This window comes from Streptopelia decaocto, assembly GCF_964273445.1.
Source record: "Streptopelia decaocto genome assembly, chromosome: 28".
Lineage (NCBI taxonomy): Eukaryota > Metazoa > Chordata > Aves > Columbiformes > Columbidae > Streptopelia > Streptopelia decaocto.
This window is the reverse complement of record NC_138683.1, coordinates 1,022,131-1,044,044: the sequence shown is the minus strand read 5'-3', so window position 1 is coordinate 1,044,044 and position 21,914 is coordinate 1,022,131. Positions and strand designations below refer to the sequence as shown.

Here is a 21,914-nt window from a genome sequence, read left to right as displayed (position 1 = left end):
TCCCCGGACGCCTGGGTCCCTATTTGGGTCCCTCCCGGACTCCTGGGTCCCTCCCCGGACTCCTGGGTCCCTATTTGGGTCCCTCCCCGCACTCCTGGGTCCCTTCCCGGACTCCTGGGTCCCTCCCTTTGAATTCTTGACTCCCTTTCATTGAACTCCTGGGTCCCTCCCTGGACTCCTGGGTCCCTCCCGAACTCCTGGGTCCCCTATTTGAGTCCTTCCCGAACTCCTGGGTCCCTTCCCGAACTCCTGGGTCCCTTCCCGAACTCCTGGGTCCCTTCCCGAACTCCTGGGTCCCTTCCCGAACTCCTGGGTCCCTTCCCGAACTCCTGGGTCCCTCCCGAACTCCTGGGTCCCCTATTTGGTTCCCTCCCCGGACTCCTGGGTCCCTCCCCGAACTCCTGGGTCCCTCCCCGAACTCCTGGGTCCCTCCCGAACTCCTGGGTCCCTTCCCGGACGCCTGGGTCCCCTATTTGGGTCCCTTCCCGGATGCCTGGGTCCCCTATTTGGGTCCCTTCCCGGACGCCTGGGTCCCCTACTTGGGTCCCTCCCCGAACTCCTGGGTCCCTCCCCGAACTCCTGGGTCCCTCCCCGAACTCCTGGGTCCCTCCCCGAACTCCTGGGTCCCTCCCGAACTCCTGAGTCCCCTATTTGGGTCCATTGGGGCACTCCTGGGTCCCTTCCCGGACGCCTGGGTCCCTTCCCGGACGCCTGGGTCCCTTCCCGGACGCCTGGGTCCCTCCCAAACTCCTGGGTCCCCTATTTGAGTCCCTCCCGAACTCCTGGGTCCCTCCCCGAACTCCTGGGTCCCTCCCCGAACTCCTGGGTCCCTCCCCGAACTCCTGGGTCCCTCCCCGAACTCCTGGGTCCCTTCCCGAACTCCTGGGTCCCTTCCCGAACTCCTGGGTCCCTTCCCGAACTCCTGGGTCCCTCCCGACCTCCTGAGTCTCTATTTGGGTCCCTCCCCGAACTCCTGGGTCCCTCCCGAACTCCTGGGTCCCTCCCCGAACTCCTGGGTCCCTATTTGGGTCCCTCCCCGGACTCCTGGGTCCCCTATTTGGGTCCATTGGGGCACTCCTGGGTCCCTCCCGAACTCCTGGGTCCCTCCCAGCCCTTGATGATCAGAACGTCTCCATCATCTCAATGTTCTCCCGAACTCCTGGGTCCCTCCCCGAACTCCTGGGTCCCTATTTGGGTCCCTCCCGAACTCCTGGGTCCCCTATTTGGGTCCATTGGGGCACTGCTGGGTCCCTCCCGAACTCCTGGGTCCCTCCCGAACTCCTGGGTCCCTATTTGGGTCCCTCCCCGCACTCCTGGGTCCCTCCCGAACTCCTGGGTCCCTATTTGGGTCCCCTCCCCGGACTCCTGGGTCCCCTCCCCGGACTCCTGGGTCCCTCCCCGCACTCCTGGGTCCCTCCCCGCACTCCTGGGTCCCTCCCCGCACTCCTGGGTCCCTCCCCGCACTCCTGGGTCCCTCCCGGACGCCTGGGTCCCCGGTTGCAGGAGGAGATGGACGTGAAGGTGCTGCAGTTCCGCAACAAGAAGCTGTCGGAGCGGCTGGAGCAGCGGCAGCTGGTGGAGGACGAGCTGCGCGAGCGCATCGAGAAGCTGGAGAAGCGCCAGGCCACCGACGACGCCACCCTGCTGCTGCTCAACCGCTTCTGGGGGCAGGTGGGGACCCCAAAACGGGGTCTGGGGACCCCAAAATGGTCATTGGGGACCCCAAAATGGGGTTTGGGGGTGCGAAAATGGGGTTTGGGGACCCCAAAATGGTCATTGGGGACCAAGAATGGTCATTGGGGACCCAAAGATCTACTCAGGGGACCCAAGAATGGTCATTGGGGACCCAAGAATGATCATTGGGGACCCGAAAATGGGACTTGGGGGCCCAAGAAAGGTCATTGGGGACCCGAAAATGGGACTTGGGGACCCAAAAATGGGACTTGGGGACCCAAGAATGGTCATTGGGGACCCGAAAATGGGACTTGGGGACCCCAAAATGGTCATTGGGGACCCCAAAATGGTCATTGGGGGCGCGAAAATGGGGTCTGGGGGCGCGAAAATGGGGTCTGGGGGCATGAAAATGGGGTTTGGGGACCCAAGAATGGTCATTGGGGACCCAAAGATCTACTCAAGGGACCCAAGAATGGTCATTGGGGACCCGAAAATGGGACTTGGGGACCCCAAAATGGGGTCTGGGGGCGCGAAAATGGGGTTTGGGGACCCCAAAATGGTCATTTGGGACCCCAAAATGGTCATTGGGGACCCAAAAATGGGGTCTGGGGGCGCGAAAATGGGGTCTGGGGGCGCGAAAATGGGGTCTGGGGGCCCAAGAATGGTCATTGGGGACCCAAAAATCTACTCAAGGGACCCAAGAATGGTCATTGGGGACCCGAAAATGGGACTTGGGGACCCAAAAAGGGTCATTGGGGACCCAAGAATGGTCATTGGGGACCCCAAAATGGTCATTGGGGACCCCAAAATGGTCATTGGGGGCGCGAAAATGGGGTCTGGGGGCACGAAAATGGGGTTTGGGGACCCAAGAATGGTCATTGGGGACCCAAAAATCTACTCAAGGGACCCAAGAATGGGACTTGGGGATGTGAAAATGGGGTTTGGGGACCCTAAAATGGTCATTGGGGACCCAAAAATCTACTCAAGGGAGCCAAGAATGGGACTTGGGGACCCGAAAATGGGACTTGAGGACCCAAAAATGGGACTTGGGGACCCGAAAATGGGACTTGGGGACCCAAAAAGGGTCATTGGGGACCCAACAATCTACACAAGGGACCCAAGAATGGTCATTGGGGACCCAAAAGTGGGACTTGGGGACCCAAAAATGGTCATTGGGGACCAAGAATGGTCATTGGGGACCCGAAAATGGGACTTGGGGACCCGAAAATGGGACTTGGGGATCCAAGAATGGTCATTGGGGACCCAAGAATGGGGTTTTGGGGCACGAAAATGGGGTTTGGGGACCCAAAAATGGTCATTGGGGACCCAAGAATGGTCATTGGGGACCCAAGAATGGTCATTGGGGACCCAAAAATGGGACTTGGGGACCCAAGAATGGTCATTGGGGACCCGAAAATGGGACTTGGGGACCCAACAATCTACTCAAGGGACCCAAAAGTGGGACTTGGGGACCCAAGAATGGTCATTGGGGACCCCAAAATGGTCATTGGGCACCCAAAAATGGGGTTTGGGGGCCCAAGAATGGTCATTGGGGACCCCAAAATGGTCATTGGGGACCCAAGAATGGTCATTGGGGACCCAAAAATGGGACTTGGGGACACAAGAATGGGGCTTGAGGGCCCAAGAATGGTCATTGGGGACCCAACAATCTACTCAAGGGACCCAAGAATGGTCATTGGGGACCCAAAAGTGGGACTTGGGGACCCGAAAATGGTCATTGGGGACCAAGAATGGGACTTGGGGACCCAAGAATGGTCATTGGGGACCCAAGAATGGGGTTTAGGGACAAAAAAATGGGGCTTGGGGACCCCAAAATGGGGCTTGGGGACCAAGAATGGTCATTGGGGACCCAAAAATCTACTCAAGGGACCCAAGAATGGTCATTGGGGACCCGAAAATGGTCATTGGGGACCCAAGAATGGTCATTGGGGACCCAACAATCTACTCAAGGGACCCAAAAGTGGGACTTGGGGACCCAAGAATGGTCATTGGGGACCCCAAAATGGGACTTGGGGACCCAAAGATCTACTCAAGGGACCCAAGAATGGTCATTGGGGACCCAAAAATGGGACTTGGGGACCCATTTTTGGGGTCCCCCCCACTTTTGGGGTCCCCCCATTGACCCCCATTCTGTCCCAATGGCTGGAACAGGAGGTTCAGTCTCTATTGGGGTCCCCCCCTTATATTGGTGTCCCCCCCCTTATTTTGGGGTCCCCCCCTTATTTTTGGGGTCCCCCCACTTTTGGGGTCCCCCCATTGACCCCCATTCTGTCCCAATGGCTGGAACAGGAGGTTCAGTCTCCATTGGGGTCCCCCCCTTATATTGGGGTCCCCCCCTTATATTGGGTTCCCCCCCTTATTTTGGGGTCCCCCCCTTATTTTTGGGGTCCCCCCACTTTTGGGGTCCCCCCATTGACCCCCATTCTGTCCCAATGGCTGGAACAGGAGGTTCAGTGTCTTTTGGGGTCCCCCCTTATATTGGGGTCCCCCCCTTATATTGGGGTCCCCCCCTTATTTTGTGGTCCCCCCCACATTTGGGGTCCCCCATTGACCCCCATTCTGTCCCAATGGCTGGAACCGGAGGTTCAGTCTCTATTGGGGTCCCCCCCCTTATTTTGGGGTCCCCCCCTTATTTTGGGGTCCCCCTCTCACTTTTGGGGTCCCCCCCATGATTTTGGGGTCCCCCCCTTATTTTTGGGGTCCCCCCACTTTTGGGGTCCCCCCATTGACCCCCATTCTGTCCCAATGGCTGGAACAGGAGGTTCAGTCTCTATTGGGGTCCCCCCTTTATTACGGGGTCCCCCCCTTATATTGGGTTCCCCCCCCTTATTTTGGGGTCCCCCATGATTTTGGGGTCCCCCCCACATTTGGGGTCCCCCATTGACCCCCATTCTGTCCCAGTGGCTGGAACACGAGGTTCAGTCTCTATTGGGGTCCCCCCCTTATATTGGGTCCCCCCCCTTATTTTGGGTTCTCCCCCCTTATTTTGGGGTCCCCCATGATTTTGGGGTCCCCCCCTTATTTTTGGGGTCCCCCCATTTTTGGGGTCCCCCCATTGACCCCCATTATCCCCCCCCAGTTGGAACAGGAGGTTCAGTCCCTATTGAGAAGCACCGAGGGGGGGGAGGGGCCCCCAGGACCCCCCCAAAACGACCCCCCCGAACCCCCCACCCCCACGGACGGTAATTAACGAGCTCGTTAAGCGGGTTAATGAATGGGGGGGGGTTAATGGGGTTCAATGGGGTGAATGGGGGTGGATTATGGGGGGGCTGATGGGGTTAATTGGGGTTAGGGGGGTTAATTGGGGTTAATGAGGTTAATTAATGGGGGTAATATGGATTAATTGGGGGTTAATGGGGTTAATTGGGGGATTAATGGGGTTAATTGGGGGCTAATGGGGTAATTGAGACTAATTGGGATTAATGAGGTTGATTGGGGGGATTAATGGGGTTAATTGGGGATTAATTGGGGGTAATTGGGGGTAATTGGGATTAATTGGGGGTTAATGGGATTAATTATGGGGCTAATGGGGGTTAATGGGGTTAATTGGGGGGTTAATGGGGTTGATTGGGGGGCTAATGGGGGTAATTGAGACTAATTGGGGGATTAATGGGGTTAATTGGGGGGCTAATGGGGTAATTGAGACTAATTGGGGGGATTAATGGGGTTAATTGGGGGATTAATGGGGTTAATTGGGGGCTAATGGGGGTAATTGAGACTAATTGGGGGATTAATGGGGTTAATTGGGGGATTAATGGGGTTAATTGGGGGCTAATGGGGGTAATTGAGACTAATTGGGGGGATTAATGGGGTTAATTGGGGGATTAATGGGGTTAATTGGGGGCTAATGGGGGTAATTGAGACTAATTGGGGGATTAATGGGGTTAATTGGGGGGTTAATTGGGGGATTAATGGGGTTAATTGGGGGATTAATGGGGTTAATTGGGGGGCTAATGGGGGTAATTGAGACTAATTGGGCGATTAATGGGGTTAATTGCAGGAATTAAGGGGGTTAATTGGGGTGCATTAAGGGGGTTAATTGGGGGTTAATGGGATTAATGGGGTTGATTGGTGGGATCTATGGGGTTAATTGTGTTAATTAGAGTGTAATTGTTTCGCCAAATTGGCCAATGACTGGCCAATGAATGGCCAATGAGTGACTAATTAACAGTCAATTAATGGTCAATGAATAATCAATGAATGTCCCATGAATGATCAATGAACGGTCAATGATTGGTCAATGAACGGCCAATTAATCGCCAATTAATGATAAATGACCAGTCAATGAGCAGCCAATTAATGATAAATGAGCTAATGAATGACCAATTAATGACTAATTAATGGTAAATGAACAATCAACGAATGGTCAACGAATGGTCAACGACTGATCAATGAATGATCAATGAATGGTCAACGAATGGTCAATTAATTGCCAATTAATGGCCAATTAATGATAAATGAACAGTCAATTAATGGCCAATTAATGATAAATGAGCTAATGAATGACCAATTAATGACTAATTAATGGCCAATGAACAATCAACGAATGGTCAATGAATGGTCAACGACTGATCAATGAATGATCAATGAATGGTCAACGAATGGTCAATTAATTGCCAATTAATCGCTAATTAATGATAAATGACCAGTCAATGAGCAGCCAATGAATGATAAATGAGCTAATGAATGACCAATTAATGACTAATTAATGGCCAATGAACAATCAATGAATGATCAACGAATGGTCAACGAATGGTCAACGAATGGTCAATTAATTGCCAATTAATGGCCAATTATTGATAAATAAGCAGTCAATGAATGGCCAATTAATGATAAATGAGCTAATGAATGACCAATTAATGACTAATTAATGGCCAATGAACAATCAATGAATGATCAACGAATGGTCAACGACTGATCAATGAACGGTCAATGAATGGTCAATGAACAGCCAATTAATGGCCAATTATTGATAAATGAACAGTCAATGAATGGTCAATTAATGATAAATGAGCTAATGAATGACCAATTAGTGACTAATTAACGGCCAATGAACAATCAATGAATGGTCAACGAATGGTCAATGAATGGTCAACAAATGGTCAACGAATGGTCAATTAATTGCCAATTAATCGCCAATTATTGATAAATGAGCAGTCAATGAATGGCCAATTAATGATAAATGAGCTAATGAATGACCAATTAATGACTAATTAATGGCCAATGAACAATCAATGAATGATCAATGAATGGTCAACGAATGGTCAATGAATGATCAATGAATGATCAATGAACGGTCAATGATTGGTCAATTAATTGCCAATTAATGGCCAATTATTGATAAATGAGCAGTCAATGAATGGCCAATTAATGATAAATGAGCTAATGAATGACCAATTAATGACTAATTAACAGCCAATGAATAATCAACGAATGGTCAATGACTGATCAATGAATGATCAATGAACGGTCAATGATTGGTCAATGAACGGCCAATTAATCGCTAATTAATGATAAATGAACAGTCAATTAATGATAAATGAGCTAATGAGTGACCAATTAGTGACTAATTAACGACCAATTAATGCCTAATTAACGACCAATTAACAGCCAATGAACAATCAACGAATGGTCAACAAATGGTCAACGAATGGTCAACGAATGGTCAATGAATGGTCAATGAATGATCAATGAACGGCCAATTAATCGCTAATTAATGATAAATGAACAGTCAACTAATGATAAATGAGCTAATGAGTGACCAATTAGTGACTAATTAACGACCAATTAATGCCTAATTAACGACCAATTAACAGCCAATGAACAATCAACGAATGGTCAACGAATGGTCAACGAATGGTCAATGAATGGTCAATGAACGGCCAATTAATCGCTAATTAATGATAAATGAACAGTCAATTAATGATAAATGAGCTAATGAGTGACCAATTAATGCCTAATTAACGACCAATTAACAGCCAATGAACAATCAACGAATGGTCAACGAATGGTCAACGAATGGTCAACGAATGGTCAACGAATGGTCAATGAACGGCCAATTAATCGCTAATTAATGATAAATGAACAGTCAATTAATGATAAATGAGCTAATGAGTGACCAATTAATGACTAATTAACGACCAATTAATGCCTAATTAACGACCAATCAACACCCAATGAACAATCAACGAATGGTCAATGAATGGTCAACGAATGGTCAATGAATGGTCAATGAACGGCCAATTAATCGCTAATTAATGATAAATGAACAGTCAATTAATGATAAATGAGCTAATGAGTGACCAATTAATGACTAATTAACGACCAATTAATGCCTAATTAACGACCAATTAACAGCCAATGAACAATCAACGAATGGTCAACGAATGATCAACGAATGGTCAATGAATGGTCAATGAATGGCCAATGAACGGCCAATTAATCGCTAATTAATAATAAATGAACAGTCAATTAATGATAAATGAGCTAATGAGTGACAAAGTAGTGACTAATTAACAACCAATTAATGCCTAATTAACGACCAATCAACACCCAATGAACAATCAACGAATGGTCAACGAATGATCAACGAATGGTCAATGAATGGTCAATGAACGGCCAATTAATTGCTAATTAATGATAAATGAACAGTCAATTAATGATAAATGAACTAATGAGTGACCAATTAATGACTAATTAACGACCAATTAATGCCTAATTAACGACCAATTAACAGCCAATGAACAATCAACGAACGGTCAACGAATGACCAACCAATGACCATTTAATGATGAATTAGTGCCTAATTAATGGCTAATTAGCGCTTCTCTCCGCAGAGGCCCCTCCCCCGCGGGTGGGGGAGGGGTGGCCGGAGGCGGAGGAGCCGGCGGCGGGGGAGGGGCCGCGCCCTCGCTTGACCTTTGCCCCCAACGCCATCGCCCGCCTGCAGGGGGCGCTGGGGGCGGCTCAGCGTCGGGCCAACGCGCTGGGGACCCGATTGGCCCAGAGGGGTGAGTGGGGACATTGGGGACAATGGGGGACGTGGGGACATTGGGGACAATGGGGGACACCAGTGGGAACCCGGTCAGTACCACCCCGGACGCCTGGGTCCCTTTTTTTGGGGTCTTCTGGGTCCTTCTTGGCATCACCCGGATGCCTGGGTCCCTTTTTAAGGGACACCCGGACGCCTGGGTCCCTTTTTAGGGGACACCTGGGTCCCTTTTTAGGAGTCACCCGGACGCCTGGGTCCCTTTTTAAGGGTCACTCAGGTCCTGTTTAGGAGTCACCCGGACGCCTGGGTCCCTTTTTTGGGGTCACCCGGATGCCTGGGTCCCTTTTTTTGGGGTCTTCTGGGTCCTTCTTGGCATCACCCGGACGCCTGGGTCCCTTTTTTGGGGTCGTCTGGGTCCTTTTTTGGCATCACCCGGACGCCTGGGTCCCTTTTTAGGAGTCACCCGGACGCCTGGGTCCCTTTTTGGGGACACCCGGACGCCTGGGTCCCTTTTTTGGGGTCTTCTGGGTCCTTTTTGGGCATCACCCGGACGCCTGGGTCCCTTTTTTGGGGTCTTCTGGGTCCTTTATGGGGATCACCCGGACGCCTGGGTCCCTTTTTAAGGGTCACCCGGACGCCTGGGTCCCTTTTTGGGGCCACCCGGACGCCTGGGTCCCTTTTTAAGGGTCACCCAGGTCCTTTTTGGGCATCACCCAGATGCCTGGGTCCCTTTTTAGGAGTCACCCGGACGCCTGGGTCCCTTTTTTGGGGTCTTCTGGGTCCTTTATGGGGATCACCCGGACGCCTGGGTCCCTTTTTTGGGGTCACCCGGACGCCTGGGTCCCTTTTTTGGGGTCTTCTGGGTCCTTCTTGGCATCACCCGGACGCCTGGGTCGCTTTTTTGGGGCCACCCGGACGCCTGGGTCCCTTTTTTGGGGTCTTCTGGGTCCTTTTTGGGCATCACCCGGACGCCTGGGTCCCTTTTTTGGGGTCTTCTGGGTCCTTTTTGGGCATCACCCGGATGCCTGGGTCCCCCCTGAACTCCTGGGTCCCCCCGGACGCCTGGGTCCCCCCGAACGCCTGGGTCCCTTTGACCCCTGAGTCCCCCTGTCCCCTGGGTCCCCCCGGACGCCTGGGTCCCTTTGTCCCCTGGGTCCCCCGGATGCCTGGGTCCCCCCAAACTCCTGGGTCCCTTTGTCCCCTGGATCCCTTCGTCCCCTGGGTCCCTCCTGGACGCCTGGGTCCCTTTGTCCCCTGGGTCCCTTTATCCCCTGGGTCCCCCCGGACGCCTGGGTCCCTTTATCCCCTGGGTCCCTTTGTCCCCTGGGTCCCCCTGTCCCCTGGGTCCCTCCCGGCCGCCTGGGTCCCTCCCGGACGCCTGGGTCCCTTGCAGCGGAGCTGAGCCCGGAGCGGCGCGGGCGCCTGCGGGAGCTGCTGCGGGAGAACCGGCGCCTGCAGGAGCTGCAGCTGCAGCTGCACCAGAGGCACCACCGCGTGGGCATGCAGGTACCGGGGTGTACTGGGGTGTACTGGGAGGGACTGGGGGGGACTGGGAGGGACTGGGGGGGACATTGGGGGACACTGGGGGGGACTGGGAGAGGATTGGGGGGGACTGGGGTATACTGGGATATACTGGGAGGGACTGGGAGGGACTGGGGGGGACATTGGGGGACACTGGGGGGGACTGGGAGGGACTGGGAGGGACATTGGGGGGGACTGGGGTATACTGGGATATACTGGGAGGGACTGGGGGGGACACTGGGGGGGACTGGGAGGGGATTGGGGGGGACTGGGAGGGACATTGGGGGACACTGGGGGGGACTGGGAGAGGATTGGGGGGGACTGGGGTATACTGGGATATACTGGGAGGGACTGGGAGGGACTGGGGGGGACATTGGGGGACACTGGGGGGGACTGGGAGGGACTGGGAGGGACATTGGGGGGGACTGGGGTATACTGGGATATACTGGGAGGGACTGGGGGGGACACTGGGGGGGACTGGGAGGGGATTGGGGGGGACTGGGAGGGACATTGGGGGACACTGGGGGGGACTGGGAGAGGATTGGGGGGGACTGGGGTATACTGGGATAGACTGGGAGGGACTGGGAGGGACATTGGGGGGGAGCTGGGGGGGACTGGGAGAGGATTGGGAGGGGACTGGGGGGGATTGGGGGGGACTGGGGTATACTGGGATAGACTGGGGGGGACTGGGGGGGACACTGGGGGGGACTGGGAGGGGATTGGGGGGGACTGGGGTATACTGGGATATACTGGGAGGGACTGGGGGGGACTGGGGGACACTGGGAGGGACTGGGGGGGACTGGGGGACACTGGGAGGGGATTGGGGGACACTGGGGGGGACTGGGAGGGACACTGGGGGGGACTGGGAGAGGATTGGGGGGGACTGGGGTATACTGGGAGGGACATTGGGGGGGACTGGGAGGGACTGGGAGGGACTGGGAGGGGACTGGGGGGGATTGGGGGGGACTGGGATATACTGGGATAGACTGGGAGGGACATTGCGGGGGACTGGGGGGACTGGGAGGGGATTGGGGGACACTGGGGGGGACTGGGAGGGACTGGGAGGGGATTGGGGGGGACTGGGATGGACTGGGTTATACTGGGGGGGACTGGGGGGGATTGGGGGACACTGGGAGGGGATTGGGGGGGACTGGGAGGACACTGCGGGGGACTGGGAGGGGATTGGGGGGGACTGGGATATACTGGGAGGGACTGGGAGGGACATTGGGGGGGAGCTGGGGGGGACTGGGAGGGGATTGGGGGACACTGGGGGGGACTGGGAGAGGATTGGGGGGGACTGGGGTATACTGGGATATACTGGGAGGGACTGGGAGGGACATTGGGGGACACTGGGAGGGACTGGGAGGAACTGGGGGGACTGGGAGGGACATTGGGGGACACTGGGGGGGACTGGGGGGGACTGGGGGGACTGGGAGGGGATTGGGGGACACTGGGGGGGACTGGGAGGGACATTGGGGGGGACTGGGGTATACTGGGATATACTGGGAGGGATTGGGAGGGACATTGGGGGACACTGGGGGGGACTGGGAGGGGATTGGGGGGGACTGGGGTATACTGGGATATACTGGGAGGGACTGGGAGGGGATTGGGGGGGATTGGGGGACACTGGGAGGGGATTGGGGGACACTGGGAGGGACTGGGAGGGGATTGGGGGGGACTGGGATGTACTGGGAGGGGACTGGGATATACTGGGAGGGACTGGGATGGACTGGGAGGGGATTGGGGGACACTGGGGGGGACTGGGAGGGGATTGGGGGGGACTGGGAGGAACTGGGTTATACTGGGAGGGACTGGGAGGGGATTGGGGGACACTGGGAGGGACATTGGGGGGGACTGGGAGGGACTGGGGGGACTGGGAGGGGATTGGGGGACACTGGGGGGGACTGGGTTATACTGGGGTATACTGGGAGGGACACTGGGGGGGACTGGGAGGGACTGGGGGGGACTGGGAGGGGATTGGGGGGGACTGGGATGAACTGGGTTATACTGGGAGGGACTGGGAGGGACTGGGAGGGACTGGGAGGGGATTGGGGGACGCTGGGAGGGGATTGGGGGGGACTGGGGGGGACTGGGAGGGACTGGGGTATACTGGGATATACTGGGATATACTGGGAGGGACATTGCGGGGGACTGGGGGGGACTGGGAGGGGATTGGGGGACACTGGGGGGGACTGGGGGGACTGGGAGGGGATTGGGGGGGACTGGGATGTACTGGGAGGGGACTGGGATAAACTGGGAGGGACTGGGGGTGACTGGGAGGGGATTGGGGTACACTGGGGGGGACTGGGTTATACTGGGGTATACTGGGAGGGACACTGGGAGGGACTGGGGGGACTGGGAGGGGATTGGGGGACACTGGGGGGGACTGGGGGGACTGGGAGGGACATTGGGGGGGACTGGGGGGGACTGGGAGGGACTGGGGGGGACATTGGGGGACAGTGGGGGGCACTGGGAGGGGATTGGGGGGGACTGGGATGAACTGGGTTATACTGGGAGGGACTGGGGGGGACATTGGGGGGGACTGGGGGGGACTGGGATGGAACTGATTTATACTGGGATGAACTGGGAGGGGATTGGGAGGGACTGGGAATGTCCCCATTGCCCCCAATGCCCCCATTGACTCCAATGTCCCCGTTGACTCCAATGTCCCCGTTGTCCCCAATGTCCCCAATGTCCCCAATGTCCCCATTGACCCCATTGTCCCCATTGACCCCAATGTCCCCATCGCCCCCATCGCCCCCAATGTCCCCATTGCCCCCATCGCCCCCATTGCCCCCAATGTCCCCATTGTCCCCATTGCCCCCATTGCCCCTGTTGTCCCCATTGACCCCAATGTCCCCATTGTCCCCATTGTCCCCATTGTCCCCATTGACCCCATTGACCCCATTGCCCCCATTGTCCCCATTGCCCCCATTGCCCCCATTATCCCCAATGTCCCCATTGCCCCCATTGTCCCCATTGCCCCCATTGTCCCCATTGTCCCCATTGACCCCATTGCCCCCATTATCCCCATTGTCCCCATTGTCCCCATTGCCCCCATCACCCCCATTGTCCCCATCGCCCCCAATGTCCCCATTGTCCCCATCGTCCCCATCGCCCCCAATGTCCCCATCGTCCCCAATGTCCCCACCGTCCCCATCGTCCCCGTTGTCCCCAGCTCTCGGAACTCCAGGACAAGGCCACGTCGGCCGAGACGAAGGTGCTGGAGATGGGGACGACGCTGGAGGGGCTGCAGTGGGACAGCGCCAAACTGCGCAAGAGGGAGGGACACCTGGACAGACACCTGGCCAAGGCGCTCGAGCAGGTGACAGTGACACCCCGACCCCCCCATGGGGTCTCCAACCCCCCCATGGGGTCCCCAATGCAGCCACAGGGGCCCCAATGCAGCCCCAGGGGCCCCCATTGTGTCCCCAATGCAGCCCCAGTGGCCCTTGGGGTCCCTTTGTGGCACTTGGGTGGCACCTGAGGGTCCCTTGATGTCACTTGGGTGTCACTTGGGTGGCACCTGAGGGTCCCTTGATGTCACTTGGGTGTCACTTGGGGTCCCTTGATGTCTCTTGGGTGTCACTTGAGGTCCCTTTATGTCTCTTGGGTGACACTTGGGTGACACTTGGGTGTCACTTGGGTGTCACTTGAGGTCCCTTGATGTCTCTTGGGTGGCACTTGGGTGTCACTTTGGGTCCCTTTGTATCACTTGGGTGTCACTTTGGGTCCCTTAGAATCATGTGGGTGTCACTTTGGGGCCCTTTATGTCTCTTGGGTGTCACTCTTGTGTCCCTTTAAGTCACTTGGGTGTCACTTGGGGTCCCTTGATGTCACTTGGGTGTCACTTGGGGTCCCTTTATGTCTCTTGGGTGACACTTGGGTGGCACCTGAGGGTCCCTTTATGTCACTTGGGTGTCACTTTGGGTCCCTTTATGTCTCTTGGGTGTCACTTGGGTGTCACTTGAGGTCTCTTCATATCACTTGGGTGACAGTTGGGTGTCACTTGAGGTCCCTTCGTATCTCTTGGGTGACACTTGGGTGTCACTTTGGGTCCCTTTGTATCACTTGGGTGTCACTTTGGGTCCCTTAGAATCATGTGGGTGTCACTTGGGGTCCCTTTAAGTCACTTGGGTGTCACTTGGGGTCCCTTTATGTCACTTGGGTGTCACTTGGGGTCCCTTTATGTCACTTGGGTGTCACTTTGGGGCCCTTTAAGTCACTTGGGTGTCACTTGAGGTCCCTTTATGTCTCTTGGGTGACACTTGGGTGTCACTTTGGGTCCCTTTTTATCACTTGGGTGTCACTTTGGGGTCCCTTCATATCACTTGGGTATCACTTTGGGTCCCTTCATATCACTTGGGTGTCACTTGGGGTCCCTTCATATCACTTGGGTGTCACTTGGGGTCCCTTTATGTCTCTTGGGTGACACTTGGGTGTCACTTTGGGTCCCTTTGTATCACTTGGGTGTCACTTTGGGTCCCTTAGAATCATGTGGGTGTCACTTGGGGTCCCTTTATGTCACTTGGGTGTCACTTTGGGTCCCTTTAAGTCACTTGGGTGTCACTTGGGGTCCCTTTATGTCACTTGGGTGTCACTTGAGGTCCCTTTATGTCTCTTGGGTGTCACTTGGGTGTCACTTGGGGTCCCTTTATGTCACTTGGGTGTCACTTGAGGTCCCTTGATGTCTCTTGGGTGACACTTTGGGTCCTTTCATGACACTTGGGTGTCACTTGGGGTTCCTTCATATCACTTGGGTGGCACTTGAGGTCCCTTTAGTCTCTTGGGTGTCACTTGGGTGTCACTTGAGGTCCCTTGATGTCACCTGGGTGTCACTCTTGTGTCACTTTGGGTCGCTTCGTATCACTTGGGTGGCACTTGAGGTCCCTTGATGTCTCTTGGGTGTCACTTGAGGTCCCTTTATGTCTCTTGGGTGACACTTGGGTGTCACTTGGGGTCCCTTAGAATCATGTGGGTGTCACTTTGGGGCCCTTTATGTCACTTGGGTGTCACTTTGGGTCCCTTTATGTCACTTGGGTGTCACTTGAGGTCCCTTTATGTCTCATGGTTGTCACTTGGGTGTCACTTGAGGTCCCTTCATATCACTTGGGTGACACTTGGGTGGCACTTGAGGTCCCTTTAAGTCACTTGGGTGGCACTTGAGGTCCCTTTAAGTCACTTGGGTGTCACTTGAGGTCCCTTTATATCACTTGGGTGTCACTTTGGGTCCCTTTATGTCTCTTGGGTGACACTTGGGTGTCACTTTGGGTCCCTTTGTATCACTTGGGTGTCACTTTGGGTCCCTTAGAATCATGTGGGTGTCACTTGGGGTCCCTTTATGTCACTTGGGTGTCACTCGGGTGTCACTTTGGGTCCCTTAGAATCATGTGGGTGTCACTTTGGGTCCCTTTATGTCTCTTGGGTGTCACTTGGGTGTCACTTGAGGTCCCTTCATATCACTTGGGTGACACTTGGGTGGCACTTGAGGTCCCTTCGTATCTCTTGGGTGACACTTGGGTGTCACTTTGGGTCCCTTAGAATCACGTGGGTGTCAGTTTGGGTCCCTTTATGTCACTTGGGTGTCATTTGGGGTCCCTTCATATCACTTGGGTGTCACTTGGGGTCCCTTTAAGTCACTTGGGTGTCACTTGGGGTCCCTTCATATCACTTGGGTGTCACTTGGGGTCCCTTTATGTCACTTGGGTGTCACTTTGGGTCCCTTTAAGTCACTTGGGTGTCACTTGGGGTCCCTTTATGTCACTTGGGTGTCACTTGAGGTCCCTTTATGTCTCTTGGGTGACACTTGGGTGTCACTTTGGGTCCCTTTGTATCACTTGGGTGTCACTTTGGGTCCCTTAGAATCATGTGGGTGTCACTTTGGGGCCCTTTATGTCACTTGGGTGTCACTCTTGTGTCCCTTTAAGTCACTTGGGTGTCACTTGAGGTCCCTTGATGTCACTTGGGTGTCACTTGGGGTCCCTTGATGTCACTTGGGTGTCACTTGGGGTCCCTTTATGTCACTTGGGTATCACTTGAGGTCCCTTGATGTCTCTTGGGTGTCACTTGGGGTCCCTTTATGTCACTTGGGTGTCACTTTGGGTCCCTTTAAGTCACTTGAGTGTCACTTGGGTGTCACTTGAGGTCCCTTTATATCTCTTGGGTGACACTTGGGTGGCACTTGGGGTCCCTTTATGTCTCTTGGGTGTCACTCTTGTGTCCCTTTAAGTCACTTGGGTGTCACTTGAGGTCCCTTTATATCACTTGGGTGTCACTTTGGGTCCCTTTGTGGCACTTGGGTGTCACTTGGGGTCCCTTCATATCACTTGGGTGTCACTTGGGGTCCCTTGATGTCTCTTGGGTGGCACTTGGGGTCCCTTTATGTCACTTGGGTGTCACTTTGGGTCCCTTTGTATCACTTGGGTGTCACTTTGGGTCCCTTAGAATCATGTGGGTGTCACTTTGGGGCCCATTAATCCCATTAATCCCAATGCCTCATTAATCCCATTATCCCATTAATCCCATTATCCCCATTAATCCCATTGTCCCCATTTTGTCCCCATCACCCCCATTGTCCCCATTGTCCCATTATCCCCATTAATCCCATTTATCTCAATGCCCCATTGTCCTGATTGTCCCATTAATCCCATTGTCCCCATTAATCCCATTAATCCCATTAATTCCGTTACCCCATTACCCCCATTGTCCCCATTGTCCCATTATCCCCATTAATCCCATTATCCTCATTAATCCCATTAATCCCATTAATCCCATTGTCCCCATCACCCCCATTGTCCCACTATCCCCATTAATCCCATTAATCCCATTGTCCCCATTACCCCCATTAATCCCATTACCCCCATTAATCCCATTAATCCCATTGTCCCCATTTTGTCCCCATCACCCCCATTGTCCCCATTGTCCCATTATCCCCATTAATCCCATTAATCCCAATGCCCCATTAACCCCATTGTCCCATTATCCCCATTAATCCCATTGTCCCATTAATCCCATTGTCCCCATTGTCCCACTATCCCCATTAATCCCATTAATCCCATTATCCCCATTAATCCCAATACCCCATTAATCCCATTGTCCCCATTACCCCCATTAATCCCATTACCCCCATTAATCCCATTATCTCCATTGTCCCCATCGCCCCCATTAACCCCATTGTCCCCATTGACTCATTATCCCCATTAATCCCATTACCCCCATTAATCCCATTGTCCCATTAATCCCATTGTCCCCATTACCCCCATTAATCCCATTACCCCCATTAATCCCATTATCCCCATTGTCTCACTATCCCCATTACCCCCATTAATCCCATTGTTTTCATCACCCCCATTGTCCCCATTGTCCTGTTATCCCCATTAATCCCATTATTCCCATTAATCCCATTAATCCCATTAATCCCATTAATCCCAATACCCCATTAATCCCATTGTCCCCATTAATCCCATTAACCCCATTATCCCCATTAATCCCATTAATCCCAATCCCCCATTAATCCCATTGTCCCACTATCCCCATTAATCCCATTAATCCCATTACCCCCATTAATCCCATTACCCCCATTAATCCCATTATCTCCATTGTCCCCATCGCCCCCATTAACCCCATTGTCCCCATTGACCCATTATCCCCATTAATCCCATTATCCCCATTAATCCCATTATCCCCATTAATCCCATTATTCCCATTAATCCCATTATCCCCATTAATCCCATTGTCCCCATTTTGTCTCCATCACCCCCATTGTCCCCATTGTCCCATTATCCCCATTAATCCCAATGCCCCTTTAATCCCATTGTCCCCATTGATCCCATTATCCCCATTATTCCCATTAATCCCATTGTCCCCATTATCCCCATTAATCCCATTATCCCCATTAATCCCATTGTCCCCATTATATCCCATTAATCCCATTACCCCCATTAATCCCATTGTCCCCATCACCCCCATTGTCCCATTAACCCCATTATCCCCATTGATCCCATTAACCCCATTATCCCCATTAATCCCAATCCCCCATTAATCCCAATACCCCATTAATCCCATTGTCCCACTATCTCCATTAATCCCATTGTCCCCATCGCCCCCATTGTCCCCAATGTCCCCATTGTCCCCAATGTCCCCATCGCCCCCATTGTCCCCATCGCCCCCACTGTCCCCATCGCCCCCAATGTCCCCATTGACCCCATTGTCCCCATTGTCCCCAGTTGACCTCGGGCTCCTACGGCTGCGGCAGCTCCGGGGGGTTCCAGGGGGGCCAGATCACCCTCAGCGGCCAAAAGGTACCGAATGGGGCTCAATTTGGGGGGGTCCCCATGGCTTTTGGGGTCTATGGGGCCTTGGGGGTCACCCCATGGTTTTGGGGACCCCCCCCAGTTTGAGACTTTGGGGGTCAATGGGGGGATATGGGGGTCAATTGGGTGGATTTGGGGGTCAATTGGGGGGGATATGGGGGGGATTTGGGGTCTATGGGGATGTTGGGGTGACCCCCAGACTTTGGGGTCCCCCCCCAGTTTGAGACTTTGGGGGTCAATTGGGGGGATATGGGGGTCAATGGGGGGATATGGGGGTCAATTGGGGGGATATGGGGGTCAATTGGGGTCTATGGGGATGTTGGGGTGACCCCCAGATTTTGGGGACCCCCCAGTTTGAGACTTTGGGGGTCAATTGGGGGGATATGGGGGTCAATTGGGTGGATTTGGGGGTCAATTGGGGTCTATGGGGATGTTGGGGTGACCCCCAGATTTTGGGGACCCCGCCAGTTTGAGACTTTGGGGGTCAATGAGGGGATATGGGGGTCAATGGGGGGGATATGGGGTTCAATGGGGTGGATATGGGGGTCAATTGGGGTCTATGGGGATGTTGGGGTGACCCCCAGATTTTGGGGACCCCCCCAGTTTGAGACTTTGGGGATCAATGGGGGATATGGGGGGGTCAATTGGGGGAATAGGGGGTCAATTGGGGGGGGATATGGGGGGGATTTGGGGTCTATGGGGATGTTGGGGTGACCCCCAGATTTTGGGGTCCCCCCCAGTTTGAGACTTTGGGGATCAATGAGGGGATATGGGGGTCAATGGGGGGATATGGGGTTCAGTGGGGGGGATATGGGGGTCTATGGGGATGTTGGGGTGACCCCCAGATTTTGGGGTCCCCCCCATATTTTGGGGTCCCCCCCAGTTTAAGCTTCTGGATGTTGGGCTGGGGCCACTGGGGTGGATTTGGGGGCGAATTGGATGGATTTTGGGGGGATTTGGGGTCATTTTGGGGTCCAGGGGGATCAATGGGGGGGTGTTGGGGTGACCCCTATTTTTGGGGACCCACCCCCCCAAGTTTGAGATGCTGAACGCGGAGCTGGAGCAGAACCAGGAATTGGCCAACAGCCGCATGGCCGAGCTGGAGAAGCTGCAGCTGGAGCTGCAGGGGGCGCTGAGGAGCCACGAGAGGCTCAAGGTGACATTGGGGACATTGGGGACATTGGGGGCGATGGGGACATTGGGGGCGATGGGGACATTGGGGGTGATGGGGGCGATGGGGACATTGGGGCGATGGGGACAATGGGACAATGGGATGATCGCCATAGAAACCAATAGGGAGCCATAACCCCCATAGAACTCAATGGGGACCCCATAACCCCCATAGAACCCAATAGGGACCCCTAGAACCCAATAGGGACCCATAAACCCCATAGAACTCAATGGGGAACCATAACCCCCATAGAACCCAATAGGGACCCCATAACCCCCATAAAACTCAATGGGGAACCATAACCCCCATAGAACCCAATGGGGATCCCATAGAACCCAATGGGGACCCCATAACCCCCATAGAACTCAATAGGGAGCCATAGAACCCAACAGGGACTCATAACCCCCATAGAACCCAATGGGGACCCATAGAACCCAATAGGGACCCCATAACACCCCTAGAATTCAATAGGCACCCATAACCCCAATAGAACCCAATAGGGACCCATAACCCCCATAGAGCCCAATGGGGACCCCATAGAACCCAATAGGGACCCATAACCCCCATAGAACCCAATGGGGACCCCATAGAAGCCAATAGGGACTCATATCCCACATAGAACCCAATGGGGACCCAATAGAACCCAGTAGGGACCCATAACCCTCCATAGAACCCAATAGAGACCAAATGACGCACAGAGAACCCAATGGGGACCCCATAACCCCCAATAGGACCCAGTAGGGACTCATAACCCCCATGGAACCCAATAGGGACCCCATAGAACCCAATAGGGACCCGTAACCCCCATAGAACCCAATAGGGACCCCTAGAACCCAATAGGGACCCATAAACCCCATAGAACTCAATGGGGACCCATAACCCCCATAGAACCCAATGGGGACCCCATAGAACCCAATAGGGACCCATAACCCCCATAGAACCCAATAGGGACCCCATAACCCCCATAGAACTCAATGGGGAACCATAACCCCCATAGAACCCAATGGGGATCCCATAGAACCCAATGGGGACCCCATAACCCCCATAGAACTCAATAGGGAGCCATAGAACCCAACAGGGACTCATAACCCCCATAGAACCCAATGGGGACCCATAACCCCCATAGAGCCCAATGGGGACCCCATAGAACCCAATAGGGACCCCTAGAACCCAATAGGGACCCATAAACCCCATAGAACTCAATGGGGACCCATAACCCCCATAGAACCCAATAGGGACCCCATAGAACCCAATAGGGACCCATAACCCCCATAGAAGCCAATAGGGACCCCATAACCCCCATAGAACTCAATGGGGAACCATAACCCCCATAGAACCCAATGGGGATCCCATAGAACCCAATGGGGACCCCATAACCCCCATAGAACTCAATAGGGAGCCATAGAACCCAACAGGGACTCATAACCCCCATAGAACCCAATGGGGACCCATAGAACCCAATAGGGACCCCATAACACCCCTAGAATTCAATAGGCACCCATAACCCCCATAGAACCCAATAGGGACCCATAACCCCCATAGAGCCCAATGGGGACCCCATAGAACCCAATAGGGACCCATAACCCCCATAGAACCCAATGGGGACCCCATAGAAGCCAATAGGGACTCATATCCCACATAGAACCCAATGGGGACCCAATAGAACCCAATAGGGACCCATAATCCTCCATAGAACCCAATAGAGACCAAATGACGCACAGAGAACCCAATGGGGACCCATAACCCCCAATAGGACCCAGTAGGGACTCATAACCCTCATAGAACCCAATAGGGACCCGTAACCCCCATAGAACCCAATAGAGACCCCTAGAACCCAATAGGGACCATAAGCCCCATAGAACTCAATGGGGACACCATAGAACCCAATAGGGACCTATAACCCTCCATAGAACCCAATAGAGACCAAATGACACCCATAGAACCCAATGGGGACCCCATAACCCCCATAGAGGCCAATAGGGACCCCATAGAAGCCAATGGGGACCTAATAGGGACCCCATAACTCCCATAGACCCCCGTAGGGACCCATAGAACCCAATGGGGACCCCATAGATCCCAACAGGGATCCATAACCCCCATAGAACTCAATAGGGATCCCGTAGAACTCAATAGGATCCATAACCCCAATAGAACCCAGTAGGGACCCATAACCCCCATAGAACCCAATGGGGACCTAATAGGGACCCCATAACCCCCATAGACC

General features: G+C 54.0%; 1 protein-coding gene across 6 annotated transcripts in view; it reads left to right on the top strand.

Annotated features, from left to right (window-relative positions):
- The window catches only part of LOC309450727 (E3 ubiquitin-protein ligase BRE1B-like), a 152,807-nt gene that overhangs the window by 638 nt on the left and 130,255 nt on the right, over window positions 1-21,914 (top strand). For all 6 annotated transcript variants that reach the window (XR_014186096.1, XR_014186097.1, XR_014186098.1 and 3 more), the window contains exons 2-8: window positions 1,504-1,671; window positions 4,775-4,877; window positions 8,532-8,705; window positions 10,080-10,192; window positions 13,386-13,532; window positions 18,433-18,507; window positions 19,556-19,675. Coding sequence is in view for 3 of the 6 variants with exons in the window: in XM_082073793.1 (XP_081929919.1) it covers window positions 1,504-1,671; window positions 4,775-4,877; window positions 8,532-8,705; window positions 10,080-10,192; window positions 13,386-13,532; window positions 18,433-18,507; window positions 19,556-19,675 (900 nt within the window). In the remaining 3 variants the exon portion in view is untranslated. The remainder of the gene's footprint in view (window positions 1-1,503; window positions 1,672-4,774; window positions 4,878-8,531; window positions 8,706-10,079; window positions 10,193-13,385; window positions 13,533-18,432; window positions 18,508-19,555; window positions 19,676-21,914) is intronic.